The 25,364-nt window shown below is 37.5% G+C and overlaps 1 protein-coding gene across 4 annotated transcripts in view; it reads right to left on the bottom strand.

The window, feature by feature from the left end:
- Nucleotides 1–303: 303 nt before the first annotated feature.
- Nucleotides 304–25,364, bottom strand: part of LOC114642890 (class I histocompatibility antigen, F10 alpha chain-like) — a 48,895-nt gene continuing 23,834 nt past the window's right edge. The window contains exons 3-9 of one of the 4 annotated variants that reach the window (XM_051933026.1): nucleotides 10,045–10,320; nucleotides 7,102–7,413; nucleotides 4,369–4,476; nucleotides 3,631–3,663; nucleotides 1,933–1,969; nucleotides 1,536–1,565; nucleotides 304–1,394 (exon numbers count right to left, since the gene is read on the bottom strand). In XM_051933026.1, the coding sequence (XP_051788986.1) occupies nucleotides 1,364–1,394; nucleotides 1,536–1,565; nucleotides 1,933–1,969; nucleotides 3,631–3,663; nucleotides 4,369–4,476; nucleotides 7,102–7,413; nucleotides 10,045–10,320 (827 nt within the window). In that variant the 3' untranslated portion in view covers nucleotides 304–1,363. Of the gene's footprint in view, nucleotides 1,566–1,932; nucleotides 1,970–3,380; nucleotides 3,410–3,630; nucleotides 3,713–4,368; nucleotides 4,477–7,101; nucleotides 7,414–10,044; nucleotides 10,321–25,364 lie in introns of those variants that run through there. The other 3 variants (XM_051933022.1, XR_007936124.1, XM_051933035.1) reach the window with 3 other exon arrangements.

Genomic DNA, 25,364 nt, shown 5'->3' on the forward strand with positions numbered 1-25,364 from the left:
TAACCTAACACTACTTGTTCTCATCAGCTGTTCACCATTTACTCTACTTCAGAGACATCTTGTGAAGCATCAGATTGTGATCCTACCTGACTGCTTTACAGAATATATTTTAATGATGTGAATATATTAAAATATAACAATATGTACATGTGACACATTATTTTTCTATTTATTATTCTTTTGCTTTATGCTTTATTACAAAGTAAAATAAGTTGACTGTTTTTGCATTGCTGTTTAATATTAATCAGTGTCTCATAATAAACATTAATTATAGAAAAATCAGAACAACTAACTATCAATAAATTTGTTTTCAAACCTACTTTTTTGCATATAGGTTTGTGGGAAAGTGGAGTCTAGACTGGAATCATTAGGCCCCAGGCCATTACATATTGGGATTACTAGATTAGATACCAGTCCACTATAGGATACCTTCATTCAAACCTTAACTGCAAATGTTTATGACAAACTAAACTCATTATACCAAAATCAACAATTGTATTAAATAAACAAAATTATGTACTGTATATTTTTAGGACAAAAGATATAGCTTTTGCAATTTGCAAGCTGTACCCAGTTTTCTAGTAATTGTACTTTTAGAGCTTGTGGAATTAACTCATGATTCTTAGGATACCTAAGTAAACTGAAAAATTAAATTTAACGACCAGAACTGAAAGTAAAACAGTACAATTTGGGGAAAACAACTTTTTAATAAATTGATTTACACCTTCCTTAGTCACATGTATACTGGTTACATACCATAAAAGCAGTAAGTAATCCAGATTTATAATGAAAAATATATCAAGTCATCGATTTTCATCTCTGATTCCAGAGGTCTTCTAATTTATTGTGTTTTAAGTGATGTTATATTAAAAAAATTTTCACAAGTTTTTTTGAAAGATTTAATAATAACACCCAATTTAAAATTCAGTTACATAATTTTAAGTTAGACATTCAATTGTTAACTAGTGTATTAAATAAAATAGAGAAATAAACATGATTAATTACAAATGACTTAAATTGTGTTTAAAAAGAAAAAAAAAATACCCAACAGAACTAATGACTGCTGGTTGAGTAAAGTAAAGACAACAAATAGACTGATAGAAGGAGTGAACACCATTAAAATTAACAATCTACCAAACAGTAGAAAGTTAAAACACCACAATTTTCAGGTGAAATTTAAGCAATGTCTTCATAAATTTGCTGAAGTTCCAAAACATAATGATATCTCTGTGTTAAAACATAGGAAGTATCACACAGGATGCAAGAAGCAAAAAACTTAAAGCAAATACATATTTATGGTGTTGCTGCTGTTTTAAAGAACTACACATTGAGTGTATAAAGTCTTGAAATTGTTATTCTTATTTCAAGAGATGCAATTCTTTTTTTCTCCTGCAATATCTTCACTCTCTGCAGTGGGCTGGTGCCCTGCCTGGGGTTTGTTTCCTGCCTCGTGCCCTGTGTTTGCTGGGATTGGCTCCAGCAGACCCCCGTGACCCTGTTGTTTGGATATAGCGGGTTGGATAATGAATGGATGGATGTCTTCACTCATTTCTTCATGTTTATTACTAAAAGGAAGAGACATGTGTTACTGCAACAGCAATATTGCAAATGATGACTTTTCTTCTCAATTACAAGCTAAAGGTGAAAAATTAGGAAACCTACACTATAAAAAGTAATGCAAGTTTGTAGTGAAAAGATTTCTTAATGTTAATATACAGTAAAATACATTTATTCAAGAATTCACTAAAACAGAATAGAAAATACCAACAAAGTGTTTGATAATCATTATAGTGTATTGGAAGGCAACATATAGTTAACTATATGTCTCTCCCTAATCCTGAAAGGAATGGATATTGGAAAGTGAAAAAAAATATGCTGCTCCAATACAGCCTTTAATTTTAAATATTATTTCTGTTTTTAATGCATATTTACCTAATGTCTTCATTTGAAGAATCACTGGAGGAATTCTCTTCATGTAGAATAAATAAAAATATCAGCATTAGAATTAGAAGAAAAACAGCAAATTATGTCCTTTAAGCATCTTATTTCTTCAAGTACTGGCAACTATAGTTTACATAATTTTATATAACTATGTGCCTGATTTAAGAAAAATACTTGGCAATAGCTAAGTAAAACTTTAGTAAAATACATTATTAGTTGCATTAAGACTAATTTGTTGTTAATATTTACAGTATCTTGAAGGTGTGGTAATATCCAGATGATTTTTTGTCAAGATTTGAATTTTATTTGCTTCAATATTCTATTAATTTTAGTTTGTAAATCTATCTTCAATTACTTTATGTGACTGGTGGCAAACTTATGAGAGTTAGGGAGGTAATTATCTGATTTGGGCACCACACTCCACATTTATTCACCATTAGTTCGTGTGGGCACAATAGTATTAAAAACATTTGCCCACATATGATCAAAATAAATAAATCGGGTACCCTCAAAAATTTCCTCTTGATTTTACCTGATTTTTAACTCTGTCAAACAATAGACTATGGGTAAAAATAACAATAATAATAATATACAAGTCCAATGACCACAGCCAGGGCTTTTCTCACCCCATAAAAAGATCTACAGAGTTGATGAACAGAGAGTATGCTGTCAAGTGAGCAGGAAGTATTGAAACAGAAATGCATGTCATTCCTTCTTGTCCTAGGTTCCAGGAATAAAAGGACATGTACCTTAACAAATGTATATGTTTTAAATTTTCTGATTTAAAGGAATTCTCCACCCAAATGTTATATACTTTGTAAATGTTACTTACCCCATATGGTTTGCAGTGATGAACAAGAAGGGAATGTAATCTCATGTATTCATAAAGTATGGAGCTAAGAAAGTTGCTTTAATGGAAGTGGGCACTGACCAACGCTGTACAGTAGCAAACAGTAGCAAAACATCCATGAAAAACCTCCTATTACACGCATCACATAAATCATGCCAAGACATCCAGTCACAAACATAAAATGTGGAAATGCATGATTCCTCCAAAAACAGCTCACACCCTGGAAGGCTTTCACACTGGGTTGTATTTTTAAATTTAACACAGGACTCTTGGCCAATGTATCACTGGGAGAGGTAGGTCTTTGATTCAAAAGCGAAACCCCTGTGAAAGGGCTCCCAGATTATGGGCTACTTTTGTTTTGCCAGAGGAACTTAAGATTTTTTCAGGAATATTTTTTTATATAGTTTACAGGTGTTCAGCTATGGTTACCATCCTCTTCCATTAAAGAATAAACTAGCTAGCTCCTTACAGTGCAAGTGCATGTACTGTGGCAGGTGAGCAAATGATATGGAGTGTTACCATTCAACCAGTAAACTGAGTTGAGTATTTACATGTATAATAAAGTGGTTTGCCTACATTTGCTGTGAAGGTATTTTGCTTAGCATTATGATGTAAGTGCTGAAATAAAAAAACAAATTAACATTATTTTGGAGTAACTATGTTTATATTCAGAGAAAAGATAAAGCAAAAAATATTATTAGCAATGATAATTCAGTCATTTTCATATATATGTTTTCTGTCATCATAGAGGGATATACAGTATTCCAATTTTATGCTTTTGCATGTAGGTTAATTTAATTGCCCTTACACAAATACAGAAATCTCTCAATAGAACTTACTTTCAGCTTGAATGTATTTAGGATTTTTACCACCTGGAAACAAAAAGTGAAAATTTTTTTATCAACATTGACTTGGGTGTATCTGTAAGAAGCAAGTCACAAGAAAGTAAACAGAAGAATAGATTTCATAGAAGTTTTGTAATAAGAAACACAGAAAAAGTATAAATAAATTCAAAATATTTGTAAAGCATAAAAAGAATTTTTCAAAGTGACACATACTTTCACACTGCAGCAACATATAAAGTCTTTTTACAAGGCAAAGACAAGAGCATAATTTTCAAAACATATTGTTTGTTTGGTGTACTTACAAGTTCAGGATCACAGTAATATGTAACTTATTCATGGAAGTTATTGGCAAACTAATATATGTGGCAGGCTAATATTATTAAGTAATCTTTAGTGTTTCAAAACAAATGTATTCCAATGTATTGTAATGATGGTGCCAAGACATTTTTATTAATTTGTTTAAAATCAGCAAAAGCAAACTGTTAAGGAAAAGTATGTTATACTTTGAATAGATTTTCTTCTATTCTAATATTGCTTTTATAAATGAACAACAAAAGTTAATCAAAGATGCTACTGTATAAAAAACAATAGTTGAAAAAGTAATTTATAATATGCAATTTAACTTCCTGAATATAGAGAACTGGATAATAAAAGCTACATTAGTACTTCTTAGTATTTTAAAAATAAAAACAAGACAAAAGCTAAGGCAAATGCAAGTTCTCTGTCTATTACCTGAGTTCTTCTTCTTCATCCATATGAACACACCAGCCCCTGCTGTAACAGCAAGCAATATCCCAACAACAACAGCAATTATCCAAACTGGAAAAGATCCACTAGGCTCTGGGAAAATAAGAAGATGACATATTTGTTAGACTCTTTCAAAAGCAAAGTGATATAGTGATACAGTCTAAAATGTTGTCAAAAGTTGTGTGAAAGTCTGCATTTATTTTCTCATTTATAATGGTTAAATAATTGAGAGTAGACCACAGATGTACAACAATGAAGATGACAAATTTACTTTTTATTCATCAAAAAATGCAGCATTTGGAAATGACTAGAGAAATTTAAAATTTGTTTGATAGCTAATATATAACAAATAGAATATGCAGAAATACTGTATGCAACTACTGAAACAATATGTAGACTTTTTTGAAGTTTTAATAATTAAAGTAAAATACGAATCTAGTAGAATATAGTAGGCTAAGCACCATGATGGTACAAAGTAAACAGTTAAATTGGAAATTAGTTTAATTTCTCCTTAATCTCTCCAATATGCAATTTTAGAAACAGTGGGCCATCAGATGTGCCAACATATCCATGAGAAGCTACAGGGTGAAATATAATTATACTGTACATCTCTTAACACTAGAATAAAATTCATATGAGTATACATTAGAAACATTGTAATGGCAACAACCAAAAGCTGTGCCACTGTATATAAACATTAATGGAAAATTTCTCTCTCAACAGATGTTTTTTATATGTCAAAATAATCTGAGCAGAGTGAAGACTTACTGGATGGAAGAAGGTTTTACTATAGTGCTATGCTGATACAGAAGAGTCTTCATGTTATATTTAAACCATTCACTTTTCTAAAAGAACAGGAAGAAAACTAAATTGCTTCACCAGTATCTAATGAGGATTCTGGGTTAGAAGATGAGTTTCAACTCTTTTTTTGATGGGCTGTGGATTATTTGCTTTTTATTTTTTAGGAGAGTGTGTTGAGCAAATGGAAAGAGTACTTTGAGAGGATGATGAATGATGAGAATGAGTGTGTGTGTGTGTGTGTGTGTGAGAGAGAGAGAGAGAGAGAGAGAGAGAGAGAGAGAGAGAGAGAGAGAGAGAGAGAGAAGTTTGGATTATATGGAGATAGTCAATCAGGAAGTGCAACGGATTAGCAAGGAGGAAGTAAGGACAGCTATGAAGAAGATGAAGAATGGGAGGGCTGTTGTACAGGTACCATAGCTGTGGAAGCATGGATGTGTTTAGGAGAGATAGCAGTGGAGTTTTTAACCAGATTGTTTAATGGAATCTTGGAAAGTGAGAGGATGCCTGAGGAGTGGAGAAGAAGTGTACTGGTGACAATATTTAAAAATAAGGGTGATGTGCAGAACTGTAGTAAAAACATAGGGATAAAATTGATGAACCATAACATGAAGTTATGGGAAAGAGTAGTGGAAGCTAGGTTAAGAAGTGAGGTGATGATTAGTGAGCAGCAGTATGGTTTCATGCCAAGAAAGAGCACCACAGATGTGATGTTTGCTCTGAGGGTGTTGATGGAGAAGTATGGAGAAGGCCAGAAGGAGTTGCATTGCATCTTTGTGGACCTGGAGAAAGCATATGACAGGGTGCCTAGAGGCCTAGAGAGGAGTTGTGGTATTGTATGAGGATGTTGGGAGTGTCAGAGACGTATATAAGAGTTGTACAGGATATGTATGAGGGAAGTGTGACAGTGGTGAGGTCTGCGGTAGGAGTGACGGATGCATTCAATGTGGAGGTGGGATTACATCAGGGATCGGCTCTGAGCGCTTTCTTATTTGCAATGGTGATGGACAGGTTGACAGATGAGGAGTCCCCATGGACTATGATGTTTGCTGATGACATTGTGATCTGTAGCGATAGTAGGGAACAGGTTGAGGAGACCCTGGAGAGGTGGAGATATGCTCTAGGGAGGAGAGGAATGAAGGTCAGTAGGACCAAGACAAAATACATGTGTGTAAATGAGAGGGAGGTCAGTGGAATGGTAAGGATGCAGTGAGTAGAGTTGATGAAGGTGGATGACTTTAAATACTTCTGATCAACAGATGGATAGGATTAGAAATGAGTACAGTAGAGGGTCAGCTCAAGTTGGACAGGCGAGGTTGCGTTGGTTTGGACATGTGGAGAGGGGAGATGCTGGGTATATTGGGAGAAGGATGTTAAGGATAGAGCTGCCAGAGAAGAGGAAAAGAGGAAGGCCTAAGAGAAGATTTATGGATGTGGTGAGAGAGGACATGCAGGTGATGGGTGTAACAGAACAAGAGGCAGAGGACAGAAAGATATGGAAGAAGATGATCTGCTGATGATGGGAGCAGCCGAAAGAAGAAGAAGAAGGGAGAAGAAGCCCACAAACAGAATTCCACACTGCACAAATACTACAAAATCCCTTTTTATATGTCATATTTAAGAAAACGTATGACTGGTGGTTCCTTTCTAGCCATAGGGAGAGTCTTGCTAGTTAGGCACACCCAGAATGGCCTTTTATTTATTCTTGTGTTGTGTGAATAGGGTTTTGACTTTTTGGTAGTGACAAATACTGTATGTGTTGAATGGCCTAATCATGCTTATGTAAATCGTGTTAATTTCTCATGTACTTTAGCAAAAGATTACAAACAACAGAAATGGATGTTCCAATGAAGTCTTTTTGAGTTTTGGGAGTAAAGCCACTGAATGTATAAAAAAAGATTTGTCTCTTTTGGCATTTACCATTTGGATTCTTCATTGCAGGGTCTAACTGAATTGTTTTATATCCATTTCCAGTAAGGCTACTGTGAGCCACACGGCAAGAGTAGTCTCCCTTCTTAAGTTCTTCTGGCTTTTTTTTCAGTTTTAATGTCTTTTTCACCTGGTAGGTTCCGTCCTCATTGGGCAACACTTCTCCACTTTCAATATCTAGATCACGTGCACCACCATTTTGCCACATCACTTCAATGTCTCTTGGAAAGAATCCTGTTACGTAACAGGTAGCCTCCATTCCAGAATCTGTCCTTTTGTGAGTCAGGAATACCTCTGGATGAACTGCACACAATGAACAAAAAGAAAAAACAAGAGTGAAACAAAATGAAATACTAGTGTATTTAATGAAGCTGAAACTTTATATGTGCAACATACAAATTATTGGTTCATTGTTGAACTGACTTATCCTGTTCAGAGTCAATGAAAGCTGATACATATCCTTACAAACTGGGTATTTAGCAAGAACCAGTCTTAGATTATGTGCCAGTCCACAGCAGGGCACACACCAACACTCACTCATATATTGATAATTTAGAGTAACCAATTAGCTTAACATTGTAGCCCCCTGAGGAAAACCCACACATACATGGGGAGAACATGGCAACTCTACATAGGTAGTTCCTGGGAAAGGATCTTAACCCAGGTCTCTCATATTGTGAGGCAGCAGCAGCAGTATATAACCTGTGCCACCCACCAAAAAATTTAATGAACAATTTCTTAAATATATAAAATTTTTAAAAATAGTTTTTTTACTGCAATGCATAACATTACTACATCACCTAATGGGATATTAATTACAATATAAGTACAATATACAAAATATGATTTTCCTTTCCAATGGATTTCATAAAAGTTAACGAAATGACAATGCTTCATTATGGAGGGATAATCCAGATTTTCTTTTTTAAAAATGCAGTATGTCAGCAAAATGTAAAATGTAATGTTATGTATCTAAAGAGTTAAAAGAAAAAACTAATATAAAAGTTAAGGGTTGGGGGTGAGGTAGCTTAAAATAAATACTGAATTGTACACAATATATACAGTAACCATGACTGATTTACCTATGAGGTATTATTTTATCGACACACTAAAATCAATGAAATTTGTATTATTAAAACAGTTACGAAGTCTTTTAAAATGTAAAAAGTAATATTTCAATAGATGTTAAAAAACTGATTTAAGTCATTGGTAGTACTTGGTATAGTAAGTAATTACATTAATTAATTAGTCTTGGAATTTTGTGTATAATTCTCTCTCAGTCTATTGGACACATGTTTCAATTAGTTTACTAGAAAATATGTTTTGCTAATAAGCTGTGAGAGAAATTTTGAGAGAGATTTTTTAATAGAATTACATATTTTTGTGTAGCATGACTGCTCCAAGTTCTTGGATCCCAGTTTATTTCTGGGCTATCATTTTTTATGTGATCACATGGAACCCCAGTATCTTATCATGAGCCAGACTGAGTGGTAAATTCACTAGGCACTTGAAAAATATATAGCACAATAGAATAAGGGAGTTACTTCCTACAATATTTACTCTTTCTTGGATTATTATTTAGATTCTGACAGCTATGACGTCAACTCGTTTCCTACAATGGCCTCATACTTCACATTCTCTAATACTAACAATGACATTCTTCTCCTCAGCGACTAGTGCTGTAATTTCAGTCTAGTACAAGTACTAGTATAAATTAAATTAAATTAATTTAAGGTTGTAAAAAGTAATTATTTCATTGAAAATACTTTGCATGCATTAGCTCCATGCATCCACTGACCTATTAACATTACACAAGTATTTTTTTTCTTCTTTTGTGAGGCTTTGCGAAATATTTGCAGAAATCACTTTCAGTTGCTTTTTGATTTGTACAGTTCTGTCTCTTCTTCCCTTAGCAAAGATTCTTGAATGGATTTAAGTCAGGAGGATGGCCAACTAAGTATTGCTTTCTGATTTTTTTCTGTAACAAATTTATTGATTATACTGACAGACTTAATCAAGTTGTAGTCTTACTGTAAATATTTTTTCTTTATATTGTGAAATGGGCAATATTTAATGGCATAAGTACAGATGTACTGTACCTTAGATTTGCTGTAGTTGTGACATGAGATTTTTTGCTAATAGCCTAAAACCTATTTGCCCTTTTCATATTATTTAATTTCTTTTAATATAAAACTGAGTGTTTCCAACTTTGTAAGCATAAGACGCACAATAAACACTAAAGTATGACTTCTACAATGTGGCAGAATACTGAAACATTTAATGTTTACTAAAATGCATATATATCATACTTTTTATAGAATGTGTTTTATGCTATAAATCTGTCCATAGATCCCACTTTTCATCAGTGCAGCAATCCATTTTAAAACAAACATAATCAATTTCAGAGCACCACATGAATGTTTTATACTAAAAAGGGCACTTACAACTAACCTAAGAAAAATAGAATGCCTAAATAATTACAAAAATCAGAAATATGTAACTTTATTAACAGTAGCTATATTATTGTCATTAACGGTTACATAAACAATTTCAAAAGAAGTTTAGAACTTTGGATGGTGATACCCACTAAATAGATGTTTTACTTTTTTTACAAAAAATGTTGCAATGAAATAGTCTTTTATTCTATAGAAACTAATATATATATATATATATATATATATATACTATAAACAGCATAGTTTAATGGAGAGACAAGCTGGTTTTTGGTTAATTTCTAGATATTATAAAGAGGAGAGCTTTTAATTTTATAAACACACCTACAGTATAAAATAAGTCAATACAAATATAAGAATTAAAAATATCTGAAAACTAGTTTTGAAGCTATTTAAAGTAATTAATCCAAGTATATTTAGGACACATGATACATAGCAGAAAATATAAAACCTGACATTTAAGAATTTTATTTTTACCAACCTTTTCTCTCCAGAGTTGCTGCCCCATAAACAACATACTTCTTCAACCATTCTATGCATGTTCCTTCCAAATAACCCTTGGTCTGAAGATTCAAAGCTTTATTAGGATCCCATCTCATTTTAGTTGTTTCTCCACGTGGATTGGCTGCCGTCCAGGTCAGGGTTTGTTTGTCAAAACTGACATAATCATCTCCATCATAGCCAAACTGATGAAAACCTCGAGTGGTGCCATCATCATCCAACTCACAGCCATACATCATTTGCCATGTGTGAATTCCTTAAAGAGACATGGGCCAAGAAAAGAAATATTATAATGCATATTAACAAAGACTTATCCTAAATTTGATGTAGCCCATAAAATTTTAAACTAATCAGTAAACTTAGGAAAAGAATACAATCAATTAAATTTACTTAAAATAGACTAACAATGTCTTGAATTATATTATTCCAAATAAACAAAATGCTAAAATATTTAGGTGCTAAAAAACATACTGCTAGGGTTTTTAAACTTTTTAATCTGAGGACTCCAATTAGAAAATTGGTGCTGTACTGGAACCTAAGAAAAGCATTATTGCATAATGACAATGGAATCATAAAGAGACAAATAAGTGGGTTGAAACTGGAGCAATCAGTGGAAATCTGCACAGGACACAGCGAGAATATGGAAACCCTACTTATCATTCAAAGTAGGAAAAGGTTCATGAGGTATATCATTGCAAGCAGAAAGCTTAGTGTAATCTTTAGTAAAGCTGAGAAAAAGAAATTCTTGGGGTGAAGCACAAAGATGTGATGGTTTTTGAAAAGACAGTATGAAAAGTCACTTAACTTTGTCATTTGACTCATTTTTGCCAGTTAAGGAATGAAGTAGTCCAAAAATTATTTAAACAATTGCAGCATATTTACCCTAAATAATGTATTTTTTACACAACGCTTTTCTAAATGAGTTTGCAAATAGTATAACATACTCCTGTTTCCATTTAACAGTTCAATTATCTGACTAAAATAAGCTAGGGTATTCCTAAAAAATGTATGTACTGTTTGTATTTTTTATAGGCGACAGGTTAATTCTTGATGAGCAATACAAAGAGCAGTCTGGGTTGAAATGTTTATTTCTACCGACTGACATTGTGCTGAATATATTTTCATATATCTAGTTGTTCTTATGGTTGTCAACGGTCTAACACCGAAATTTTTCATAATACCAGTAGAGTGAAGTTCTTCCTAGTTGCGGCATGTTAACCTTAATGCAAAATATTCTTTGCACCTCAGTTACAATTTTAGATTCAAAATATGAAAACACAGAATGAGACACCGAACAGTTGTTCATGGCCACTGAAACTGCATTTAGCATTCAACACTGCCAAGGCCACAGCTGTATTAAGACCCCTATGGTCTCCAGAGTGTCAAAACTCATCCCCTTCATCTCACTGCCCCCACCAGGCCCATGTATATACTAAGACATACGTAATAAACAGCACATATGCCAACAATAAATCAAGTACAGACATTGATTAAAAAAAAAAAACTTAAACTTTGTATAAGATCAACTTGACTTTTTTTGTTTATTACAGGGTCGTAACCTGAAAAAAAATTAGCAGATGGGTACTAGTTTTTCAAGTGGTGGGGGGATACGATGCATGATTACACTACAAGTAAAGCTCATAGTATTTCTGATTCACAGCAAATACGCCTGAGAGTACATAATTAACAGAGACAAGACATAAGTTTGTCATGCAGAATGCAACTACAAGTTCACACAGTAATAATACAAGGGCAGGTTCTATCAATCAAACATGTGGCACTGTCACACATACAGAAAACCAACACAAAACACTCAAAAAACAGTACTGTGTACCAGGAGATCATAAAATGTGTCAAAATTAAAATAAATAAAAGGTAAAAAAAAAGTTTAGATGGTCACTGAATGCCATTATAATAAGCTGCTAATACATCGCTGTCTTAATACTTACCTGTCTAAAATAAACTGCTCCAAGGCTAGTGCATGATACAGTTTAGTATAACGTTTGTTATGCCACTAAACCTACCATCTGAAGAGGTGAACTTAAGGAGTCCATAAACTGAACTTCAGCTGAAGTTGTATGCTGAAAAATTGCATGAACAAACAAAAGTGCCTGAGATAAATGCTCTCAATAATGTTTAAACATTTAGGTAACCCCTGTAAAAATGTCTTCACTTCACACCATCCATATAATTGTTATTACATTACTTATGATATTTATGCTTTTTATGAACAGTGGTTTTATCAGTCAATCATTAACTAGAAAGATAAAAATAATAAACTGATAAATGAAACACCACTGCACAAATAGACAGAAAACACAGAAACATATAAATAAATTGGCAATTGTACTGTGTGTGCAATACATAGAGCCACCTTATATTTAATGTCTCTTGTAAAGTCCACAAACTCAGTATGTTAGACATATCTTAGTTTAGATGTAGCAGCCATGGCAATCCAAGACACAAAACATGAAGCAAATAATATAATGTGAAGACAAACATGCCATTTGATTTTTAAATGTACACTCAATTACCCACTTTGTGGTGAACAGGTAGGTAGGTAGGTAGGTAGGTACATACTTTATTAATCCCAAAGGGAAATTCACATACTCCAGCAGCAGCATACTGATAAAAACAATATTAAAAAACAATATTAAATTAAAGAGTGCTAAAAATGCAGGTATAACAGACAATAACTTTGTATAATTTTAACGTTTTACCCCCCCCCCCCCCCCCCGGGTGGAATTGAAGAGTCGCATAGTGTGGGGGAGGCTCCTCAGTCTGTCAGTGGAGCAGGACAGTGACAGCAGTCTGTCGCTGAAGCTGCTCCTCTGTCTGGAGATGACACTGTTTAGTGGATGCAGTGGATTCTCCATGATTGACAGGAGTCTGCTCAGCAGCCGTCGCTCTGCCACGGATGTCAAACTGTCCAGCTCCGTGCCTACAATAGAGCCTGCCTTCCTCTCCAGTTTGTCCAGGCATGAGGCGTCCCTCTTTTTTATGCTGCCTCCCCAGCACACCACCGCATAGAAGAGGGCGCTCGTCACAACCATCTGATAGAACATCTGCAGAATCTTATTGCAGATGTTGAAGGACGCCCGCCTTCTAAGGAAGTATAGTCAGCTCTGTCCTTTCTTGCACATAGCATCAGTATTGGCAGTCCAGTCCAATTTATCATCCAGCTGCACTCGCAGGTATTTATAGGTCTGTACCCTCTGCACACAGTTACCTCGGATGATCACGATGTCCATGAGAGGCCTGGTCCTCCTAAAATCCACCACCAGCTCCTTGGATAGCAGTGTCGTCATTGAACTTTTGCATGTGGCAGGACTCAAGAGTTGTATTGGAAGTCCGATGTATATAAGCTGAACAGTACAGTACAGTCCCCTGTGGCGCTCCTGTGTTGCTGACCACAATGTCAGACCTGCAGTTCCCGAGATGCACATACTGAGGTCTGTCTTTAAGACAGTCCACGATCCATGCCACCAGATATGAATCTACTCCCATCTCTGTCAGCTTATCCCTGAAGAGCAGAGGTTGGAAGGTGTTGAAGGCGATAGAGAAGTCCAGAAACATAATTCTTACTGCACCACTGGCTCTGTCCAAGTGGGAGAGGTATCAGTGTAGCATGTAGATGATGGCATCCTCCGCTCCCACCTTCTCCTGGTATGTGAACTGCAGAGGGTCGAGGGCGTGGCGAACCTGTGGCCTCAGGTGATAAAGCAGCAGCCGCTCCATGGTCTTCATCACATGTGATGTCAGAGCGAAAGGCCGGAAGTCATCCAGCTCACCAGGACGTGATACCTTTGGGACTGGGGTGATGCAAGATGTTTTCCAAAGCCTCGGGACTCTCCCCTGTTCCAGGTTCAGGTTGAGGATGCACTGTAGAGGACTCCCCAGCTCCAACGCACAGGCCTTCAGCAGTCGTGGCGATACTCCATCTGGACCCGCTGCTTTGCTGGCACGAAGTCTCCTCAGCTCTCTGCTTACCTGGGCTGCTGTAATTGTGGGTGGGGGGAAACTCTCACTTATGCTGGTATCAGCAGAAGGATGGGTGGAGGGTGCAGTACTCCAAGGTGGGAGTGGGTCAGGGTGGTCAAACCTGTTAAAGAAGTTGTTCATTTGGTTTGCTCTCTCCACGTCTCTCTCAATGGTGGCACCCCGCTTCGAGCTGCAGCCAGTGATGATCTTCATTCCATCCCACACTTCCTTCATGCTGTTATTCTGCAACTTCTACTCCAGCTTTCTCCTGTACTGCTCTTCTTCTGGTTCAAAAAGGACCTTGATGTCACTTGTAATCCATGGCTTGTTGTTAGCATAGCAGCGTACTGTTCTTACTGGAACTACAATGTCCATACAGAAGTTCATTTTGTAATGTAATGTAATGAGGATTTGGGTTTGTATAATTGCACCAAATAAAATTAAATAAAACAAAGAGGAATTACTTTATATGGGTTTGCTACTGTTTGGTGCTTCTCTATCAGGGAAATGTCCTCCACAGTGTTGTTCACATGTATGTCGGTATTATTGGACCGAGTATTCCGGATAAATCTACTAGAAACAGCAATTTTTGCCATTTCCCGACTAATGTACTTGTAAGGTCAGTCTAATTAGTCTTAATTGTGATGTTTATGACTTGTTCAAATTATTTTTTTAAGCTGTAAATATCAGTATAAAAAAACAGTGTCTTTTGCTTCTCTCTCTTTAATTTTGCATTTTGCTACACCACTGGGCTCTTGTTTTGAATGACCTGCTCTGATTGCGTATTTTGTTTTAAAAGCTTTTTATTCAGGTTTGATGAGACAGCTTTGTAATCATGAGGATCAGGTCTAGGGATCCATACAGGAAATTTAATTGAAAGTGAGAATAAGGGAAGAGTCTATAATTTAATTTAAAAAGATAAAATTTGTTTGTCTGTTCAATAAAAACATTCACTACAAGATATAACTAACAGAGAAAAAGGATAATAGAAAATAGGTATAGTTTTAGAATTAAGACTAATCTGCATAAATCAGTTCTAGTAAACATTACTAATAATAAGGAATATACTGCAGTTTCATTTAAGTGTTTTAGCTCATCTTAACCTTTGTTTCTCTTTGCTGGTCAGCGAGGCCAAATAATTAGTCTCTGATAGACAAATCTATTTGAGATCATTTGAAGCCAAGCATAGTTGTGCAGTGGTAGCGCTGCTGCCTCGCAGAAAGGAGACCTGGGTTCATGTCCCAGGTTCTCCCTGCGTGGAGTCTGCATGTTCTCCCTGTGTCTGTGTGGATTTCCTCCCACAGTCCAAAGGCATGCAGGTTAATTGAATTGGCGATCCTTATTAGGTCCTAGTGTGTGTATCTGCGTGCCCTGTGATGGACAGGTGCCCTGTCTAGGGTTTGTTCGCTGCCTTGCACCCTGTGCTAACTGGGACAGGCTCCAGAAGACCTCCACGATCCTGTTTAGGACAAGGGGGTTAGAGAATGACTAATGACTGTAGTGATAGTTGTACTGAGAGCCTTCAAAATGATTTTGCAGAGTCAGTTGGTATCTTATTTTGAAGACAGGTTCCTTGAGCTTCTCTATGTCCAACTTCTTTCTGGTCTCTCTCTTCTTTGCAATGTATAGACCCCTAAAGTCAGTCACCACCAGTTTGTGATCTGTGACTTTGATTATGGGATTGAATTCACTAAGGAAGCAGCACATGTTTGTGATGCTGCACATCCACCACTTGTCGATCAAGATGTAACTGATAAGAAGTTTCTTCTGCTCCACTTTGTTGGTTTCTTATGACTGCCACGTCCACTTTCTAAATAGCTTATGTTCAAACCATGTGTTTGTGATGCATACATTTCAGTTCATTTCCAGTTTAGAAAAGATAGAAAAGATTTCAGAGCTGGTTGCTCCCGAGACAAGGGGAAAATAGAAACAATTTTACATCAATGTAGTAAGTAACATCTGTCAGCTGTTTCCAATGTCTGAAGTAAAAAAAAAAAATATAACTAACGCAGACAGGCGGAATGAACTATATGACAAATGAGTTGTTATAAAACAAAATACAGCCTCAGCAGTTTAAATAAATATTTCCCATTTACACATTAATATTGTTATTGCTTCCATTATTAGTATTATTATTAGCCCTCATCATTTCTTGATGTTGCATTTAAATTGATCACTGTTTGGGTTCCACAGCCTCAATGCTGTAAGTGAAAAAAATAAATTAAAAAATTCAAATTGAGCTTTTTCATTTCTCCTCAAATGTGTTCTTTAATCTGATTGAAGAAAAAAAATAAGGTGTGATATATTTATAACCTCAACTGACAAATAATTTAGGGAGATACTATTGAAGGATCGCTTAAGAAATCTGTTCTGGAATCATCTCACTTAGAATCACCATCAAAAATTCAATGACTAAATTTGTGGAAGGCAGTTTACATATTTACAACAACACATCTTCTATTCATTGCCATTTGATGTCTATAAATCCTGCCATTGTAAAGGATGATAACAAACCCACTGTGGCAGATAAGGCTGACTTTACTTTTCTCTACCCAAAATTCAGAGAGACTGAGAAACACGGCTCAGATTCAGTCATCAACACACAATCAGACACATGGGACACTCCAATGTAAGCACTGCTAGTATTCAGTGGTCTACTCTGTGTAGTTGATACCTACTGTATGTGTGAAGTGTAACGTGAATTAAAGCATGTGCTGCATAAATAATTACAACTGTCATTCAAACAGAAACAGCGCCATGGACATCAACAGCAGATGCTGTAGATGCCTCTTTGGTGAAAACAAATGTTGGTGATTCTTGTGGAGTTTGGTACCTGCAGAGAAATGTTAATTGTGTTAGTGACTGGGATTGTGTACCTCGAAAATGGATTAAAATGCAGAAAGAACAACAGCTTAGTCTTCCATCATTCTATTTACATGAATGATTTATTCTGCTGTGCTGCAGTTTAGATGACTTCTTATTTACTGATCTCTCCGTAGCCTTTAACAAAATGCATTCACAAGGAATGGATGATTGCAAGCAAACTCAGATATTTATTTGAAAGTTTGCGCTCAGATGTGTTTATCCAGCTGCTCCTTCTTAACAGTACCTGAGTCATCTTTATGTCCATCTCTTTAAGGAATCCGTAAAGTATCTTAACAACTTTTTTTGTTTTGTTTTTTTTTTTTGTCTCATTAACTCAGAAGTTCTGAGGCTCCCACAGAAAATGTTGCCACTGATAGCACTGGTTCTGTTTAAAAACAATTGTAATTAGTTATGCAGAACATTTTTTTGTATATATTACATTTTTAAATCAACATATTACATATGAGCTACGGATCTGAAAATCACTGAATACTAACAATGTTTACTAAGGGTTACTGTGTTTATACTATACTGCTGATCATGTCAGGTTTTAAACTCTAATGTGAAGCTTCTCTCAACCTCTCTGACATGACTGAGATGGAGTAGTATAGAAACTGAATTGTTAAAATATGCATGCTGCCTTAAGCAAAATATGCTCAACAGTTTGACAGAGATTCTACATGGACATGACTCCACACCAAGGAATGAGGTGGATCTTTCATGATGTCTCTCAAAGGTTTTCGTTAACTTATAAATAAGTATTCCATAAAAAATTTTTTAAAATGTTTTTATTTTTGCTTAGACCGCACTCCATGTGCAAGTCCCACAGGGTCTGAACGCATGTCTGTACACCATGTGGACTGAGATGGGTCACTGATTTTCTTTTGAGCCAAGAAAGATTTCACAACCAACTGGCTGATCAAAACCACTTCAGATTGTGGTGATGTCAATGACGTCATTGCACTAACTTGCCTCAAGATCATGTAATGGGTGCATTTGAAACATACTGTGAAGCAATGCCTTGAACATATGTGCTTCGTAAACTCGACAGGTTTCAACACATCGGTATATTTCGGCCCATCACTATGTACATAGCGCCTGTGGTGGCTGAGAGTGGACACTGGCAGTGTTTTTTGTGAGAAGACTGCAGTTATTCTCAGGCACATTTATTTTATTTCCTTTCTGCTGCTTTCTATCTGTAAGTGCGCGAGACACATTTATTCAGCTTAAAGAAGTGTGTATTGTAAAAATGAAATCCAAAACTGAATCCATATTCCTCATGAGCATGAGAGCAGTTCTACAGAAGGTGCTGTAGGCAGCCACTTGCTACCAAAAAAGGCTTTTACTACCTCAGGCCCAGGAGGTGACCATGAGGCTGGCTGCTGCTAGAATGCAGTTTGTCTAAATTAGTGGGACATGTAAACTGACATTTGATCAGCTCTGCTCATCTTACATTTTATTAAAAATGAACTGTCCAGTCACATGATGTCTTAATCTAATTTGTGTCTCGCATACATAGCGAGGACTTCCAGCCTTCAGTGGTCTGCAGGAAAGTGACAGCAGGAATGGAGTGCATCACATATGGGGAAAAAAGAACAGCAAGTGGAGAGTGACTTTATGAAGGAGGGGGCTTCACTGTGTGAGGACCTGTGTCAGCTTTCAAAGGGGACTTCAGACCACTGAACTGATGAAGAGTCAGGAGAGGGTAAGAGCCTCACAGGCCTGGAGGACTGCTGGGCAGCAGTCGGACTCTTAAATGAAAAACATGAAAATGATCCACGATGGAAGAAAGTTCAAATTTAACTTTCAATCCAAATATTCAGGATAAAGCTTGTATAACTGTAATAATGAATCATTTCCCGAATGACTGGCCAGATGCTCTTTCAAAATCTGTAGTGTGGCGCTCAAACTCAAAACTACAAAACAACATTAAAGGCTATATATATATATATATATATATATATATATTTGAGCCCAGACCTATGGCACCGTGAGGTTATAAACAGTCAGGCCAGAAGAAGAGTGACTGGCTGGTAGGACCTCAAGTGGGTCACAATTTGTCAGAGTACTGAGCACACAGCTGAATGGGAAAAAATACAAAATCAACACCTGAGACAACAGCAGGAGCCGAGTGCCACCCAAGACATTGAGCTTCATAGAACAGAAACTGAAGGCTGAGTCTGTGACACAAACTGTGGAGGTGTGAGGCCTAAACACGCAGCTTTTTCGACTAAAGTCAATATGAAAATAGTGTCTAGGAAACTGGCATAGGGGCAACAAGAATACATTTCATACTAGTGATTATGGGAGCATCTGCAGGAAGGAGTTCAAATTGTCAAGATGTAATGAGCTGCTGAGCACTTATCTTATGGAGGTTTACAGGAAAGAGGCACATGCCTTATACATGTGGCGCTGTGCTCAAGTGGACCCGTATCTCACAGATGCATATTCTGATGCTTGTAAATTTTACATCCATTTAATCTGCACATGTCCACACATCATCACACTGTGAAGTTAGAGAAGGTCAATCTGGTGCAGCTAATGCTGAAAAGCTTTAAGCTTCAAGTTACAAGCTGACCAGTGGGCTCTACATCTTCCATAATCTAAATGGAATGAAACGACTCTTAGATTCATCCCATGCATCAGATAAAGAGGCGCCAGGCTGCAGTATGATGGAGAAGTTGCCCATCCCCTGAGAAGTAAACCTGGCACTTACGGGGAGGTCTTTTTTTTCATTGTCTATTCCCTGATGATCAAGCCAAGTCAGGTGTTACAGCACAAGACTTAAGGAGGCCTCCTGTACTTTTCTTGTGTTGCCATGTCCATATCTTACTTTTTTTTCGTCATCACCCCACTCCAACCATTTTTTCCACAATAAGTTTGCGCTGTTGTACATACTTTGAGTTTTGTAGTTTGCTACTTGTCTAACTGGGTTGCCAGATTCAGTATGAGACGCAGGCTGGTGGTGCCTCAAGCAGCAGGATTACTAGCTGATAAAACTGTGATTGTTCATTGGGTTTACTCCATCATCTCTGAGACACATTTGGCCAGCATCCTCATTACTGCACAACTCTGTTAAACGCAGTTGTAGTTCTGTTCTGCACCAGCAGTATTTTCTACTTTTCCTACAGACCTCATTAGATTTCAATGGAGTGAAACACCCAGTTCTCTGACAACAGTGGACTGCTTTATGTTGCTGTGTCTCATGTGAATGTCTGCCTGTACACCAAGATTAAAAGGGGACTACACTATACTGATGTCTGTCACATCCCCTGTACCCCAACTGTGGTGGTGACCTTTACCCTTTACACACTCAGCAACCTGACATCAGAATGAGACCCCAGGTAGAGTTATCTGAAACATTTCTAAATGCACAACTGGAATCATCCACCAGTATCTTTTCACCTGACATTTGAAGCAGGATGACCACTGGTCAATAACTTGGCAGCTCTCACTACAGGCTCCTTAATGATCATTTACTTTTTATTTTGTTCACCAGTTTGTCAGGATGTAGGAAAGGAGACTTTAGGCTTGCACTTGACATTTCATGACTGAGTGCTTATCCTTCTGCTTTGAATTATTGTTCTGTGATGTTTCATAGTTGTCTCATTTTAAGTAATTCAGTATTTTGAACCCAAGCAAGCAGCACATGATACTTTTGGTCTTTCTTGTACTTTTCCTCAACTCTCGAGACCCTTTTTTTAATGAAATTTGCTGTTATTTGCCATTTTCTGTTCTCATTTGTTTTCTCTCAATGTGTTTATTTAAGTGCGTTTTTCTTCTGGACCATTGAAGCGCTTCTTACCCTTGGCATACCCTATCTGTTTCCACAACTCAGCTTTCTATGACAACAAACTGAACTTTAAAATGTTGATCTTTAAGTGCGCAAATGAAATTTTGAAAAGGCAAAATGTCATACATGGCGTTTAAAATGTACAATAAGCTGTACTTAGTCACAGAAGCTTCCTAGTGATCCTTAGCATATGCATGCTCTTCTTAAGCTGCAGTTTCTTTCCACATCCAAAATGTGTGAATATCATATTATCTGAGATGTGAATGTCGGAGTGTGCAGAATGGCCTGTGATGATCTATTGCCTCTCTAGGGTTTACTAAAGCTTTGTATCCACGTCACTGTACTGCACGAAACAGATTAGTAAATGAATGAAGAAATGGAAGAGAACTCTGTCAAAGTAGATAAAATTAATGTGACCTGTATATGCATGTGAAAGACCAATGCACTTAGAAGGAAATGTGGCCATTTAAGAGGCAGCACGGGCAGCAGTATCTGTGTATGTGGCCAGGGCCTAAATGTGTGTGTACTGGAGGCTCCGGTGAGTGGGGGCTGATGCTGGGCCTCACAGATTTGATTTCACCACCTCTCTTGTTTTTAGAAATGCTCACTATCTTTTTTTTATTCAATTTGAAGCCTAATAGATAACAAGGGGGGTGGCATGGTGGGTGCAGTGGTAGTGCTGCTGCCTTGCAGTAAGGAGAACTGGGTTCACTTCCCGGGTCCTCCCTGCATGGAGTTTGTATGTTCTCCCCGTGTCTGCGTGGGTTTCCTCCCACAGTCCAAAGACATGCAGGTTAGGTGCACTGGTGATCCTAAATTGTCCCTGGTGTGTGCTTGGTGTGTGGGTGTGTCCTGTGGTGGGCTGGCGCCCTGCCCAGGATTGGTTCCTGCCTTGCACCCTGTGTTGGCTGGGATTGACTCCAGCAGACCCCCGTGACCCTGTGTTCGGATTCAGCGGATTAGAAAATGGATGGATGGATGGATGGATGGATAGATAACAAGGGAGCCTGTGGAGGGGATGTGAGGACTTACTGAAGGAATAAATTGACAAGCTAGTGTCCCTTAAACCTTTTGGTGCCAGTATGTCTCATTGCTTGTGCAGAAACCACTGCCATGTGACTCAGAGAGTCTTGGGTTTTGTCCATTCTGTGAGTTTAGTTGAGTGGATCTGGAAAAGGACTCATGGTTTGTAGAGTATGGAATGGAGCTAAGAGGTGTCAGAAGGAGATATTAGCTAAAATATTTTGATAATGGTGATGTACAAGTGCTACCCCATACTGGGTTAATCATTGTATGTTCAGTGTTCATGTGAACGTTGCTTCTGCTGTGGTAACTTCTTCATCAAGACAGTGGTGGGGCTGGCTGGCACACTTCCCTTGCGTGATAATCCTGACTGAATGGTAAGTGACACTGGGTGCAAGATGGCTGGATGATCAACAGAAAGTGAAGTGGACAACAACTCTGAACAACCAACTCAACATCTAGAAAAAAGTGATTGTGAAAAGAGACTAAGTAACACCGACAGCAGGCTCAGTGCGAACAGCCACCAGAGTCAGCAAAGAAGGCCATGGCACAATGAGGGTACTGAAGATGGCAGCCTAAGGCAGGCAGACAAGCAACAAGCAGTGTCAAATAAGAAGCATGGTGACAGTCACCAACTGCAGGGGATCCTACTTAATGATACCACAAAGATCGGGTGCTGCTATAGAAACACCACCAGTGGTCGGTGACAGCTGGGACAGATGGCAGCAGGGACAGCAAATGTCTATATGAAGAGATATACGAATTGAACACACAAAGTTACTGTACTCATGCAAACAGACACTGCAGTGTTTATTTCTCTCAGAATTATTTTTCTGCAGTGTTTATTACAGTACACTATTTACGTGGATGCAGGTTTATTTCTCTTTCTCAACTTTTGGTTAAAAAAACTTGATAAAAAGTACCAATTTGTGTGACATTAATGCTTTAAGAGATTGAGTCCATTGCTCAACAAATTATAAAATCAATTTAATAAATACTAAGAAAATAACAGCTACTAGCATATGCACTTTATAATGTTTTGGGCATAAATGTGGTCTGAGAATTTCATTGTAGAAGTATCATGCCAACCTGGTGTCTGTATTCACCGTGTGTGAATCCCTGGCTTTCACACAACACCATACATCACCGTGAATACTTAATACCAATGATCACAAATCCAAGGAGCTCCTTGTTTTAAAGTAAGCTTTTAAAAAAAATATTTCCAGAACAAAAACAATTAGCCTTGGATTTCCATACATCTTACAAATATGCTGTTAAAATTTGTAACACATTATAATTTGGAAAGCTACTGCAAGGCATAAAGCAATATATTTACTCAAAGATTTTCCTTGTGCATTTGAGAGTGACGTATATTTGTGATTAGACACTATTTGCGTGAATACAGTATTTATCGTTTTGAAAAGTTGAACAGAGAACTGAGCTTTTCTTACTTCAAATTAATTAAAAATATTAATGGACATCATTGTGTAAGGAGGCTATGAGGACTTTCAATAATATTTATTGCAGAGGATGTTGTTGCAACCCTTCACTATGCTCATTTAACTTTGATGTTTGCCACAAGCTAAGACAAAAAGATTAGACTGTAGCATATACAGTCGATAAGTTGAAAGCTTTTCATTTATCATATTGATCAGCTTGAATATTCTGTTGGCCTGTAGACTAATGGATTGTCTTGTCTTCATGTAACAGCTAGATACCACGTGGGTTACTCACCCCAGGTCCCCCCCCACCCCGTGAGACGTCTCTGGAGCCACACATGTGTGACCTGGTGACAGGTTTAATTGCGACACTTAATGGTGATCATTTTAGTCAAGACAGGGAATAAAGAATGCATTTCCTATATCCCTTGAGGTGAAGAAGAAGCTGGAAATTAATAAGAAAGGTGTAGTTTTTAATAATTCTGATACTGAACACTATTTCAAAAATAAACTTGCTTCACACTGTACAGGTTTAACGTTCATTTGGAATTTAATCACATTTTGTGGGTCACAGTTCAACTACAGTCCCCTTATGAGGCGTTTCCACATAAGGTCAGTCAGTCAGTGTCCAACCTGCTATATCCTAACAGAGGGTCACGGGGGTCTGCTGGAGCCAATCCCAGCCAGCACAGAGCGCAAGGCAGGAACAAATCCTGGGCAGGGCTCCAACCCACTGCAGGACACACACACACCAAGCACACACTAGAGACAATTTAGGATCACCAATACACCTAACCTGCATGTCTTTGGACTGTGGGAGGAAACCCACACAGACACGGGGAGAACATGCAAACTTCACGCAGGGAGGACCCGGGAAGCGAACTCAGGTCTCCTTACTGCGAGGCAGCAGCGCTACCCACTGCGCCCACCATGCAGCGTTACATTAAAAAATAATGAATTAAAAAACATTGGGCACGCATAAGAAGAATTAAATGACACACACATACACAAAAACTTGTTAAAGCCTCTACATACGATAGTTTGGACAGTCAAAGAACTTTCACCTTTAGTTTTACCAAATAACAGTTCAGTATGAAACAATTCAAGACCAGAAAAAAATGGTGGGACTTTGGAACATTTCAGTTCCTGGGGGGTGATATGCCAAGACAAAAGGTTGAGAACCCCTGATCTATTCGGTGTCAAGTCTTGTTCAAATTCAGGGATGCACTCGCAAGGCACGGATGCTGCACACGTGGTACAAGTACGTTATCTTCATACGAGTGGCACATCAGAAGCTTTTCGACAATCCACTTCAGCAAATGTGCAGCAACTAAATCACATTTGTGCGCAGCCAGTAAAAAGTCAATATTGTGCAGTGCATGTGCCACCCTGGGTCTAAGCCATCAGTGATGCTCGGGGTTGTGGTGCTTTCAGTGCCAGCAATGCCAACAGCAGCCTGCTTTAAAGGGCATGATGTGCTGGTGAGAGGATCGAGTAACAGCTGAGCAGCTGGAGGGAGTTCAGAGAGTCTGTGGGTAACATAGAAGTCTTGGAGACAGAACTTGGGCTGTGAGGATTCACAGATCTTCAGACAAAGTACCTGCTGATCTTATTAAGACAACAACTCCACTGCTTCACACATTAAACAGGACATTAAATTGTTGGGGTTTTATCTTGGCCTTCACCCAAGTCTCACTGGTGGGATCTCTGAGCTTAGTGCAAAGGACATATTGACCAACAGGTCTATTAGGCATAATATTACATATTGATGATGTAAGGATGTTTATTTTTGTATTTACTATTTTCAGCACATTTTGAAGACACCTTGAATGTTTTCACCTCTCACTGTGCTGCCTCAGAGTCCCGACTCTTACACCATCACCGTGAAATGCACTCAAGCCGGGACCCGTAATGTTTTGCATTTGCACCCAACAGTAATCATGATGATGTTGTCACTGAGTGCCTGTTTTTACACTGTGTGACACGTTCTACTTAACAGCTATGGAGTGCTACATCCTAACCACTTCATAGTGTTTAAAAGAAGAGGTAGGAGTAAAAAGGTGGAAATTAGTCGCTTGCTGCTGCTACTGCCCCCTCGAACACATCGCCTCACCATTAGACACGGCCTGACCCTGAGGAAACAGAAGAACAACTGAAGGACCAGAGTGGTCTCGCAATGTCTGAACTGTCACCCACAAT

The sequence above is a fragment of the Erpetoichthys calabaricus genome, chromosome 1 (genome assembly GCF_900747795.2).
Source record: "Erpetoichthys calabaricus chromosome 1, fErpCal1.3, whole genome shotgun sequence".
NCBI classification, from domain to species: domain Eukaryota; kingdom Metazoa; phylum Chordata; class Cladistia; order Polypteriformes; family Polypteridae; genus Erpetoichthys; species Erpetoichthys calabaricus.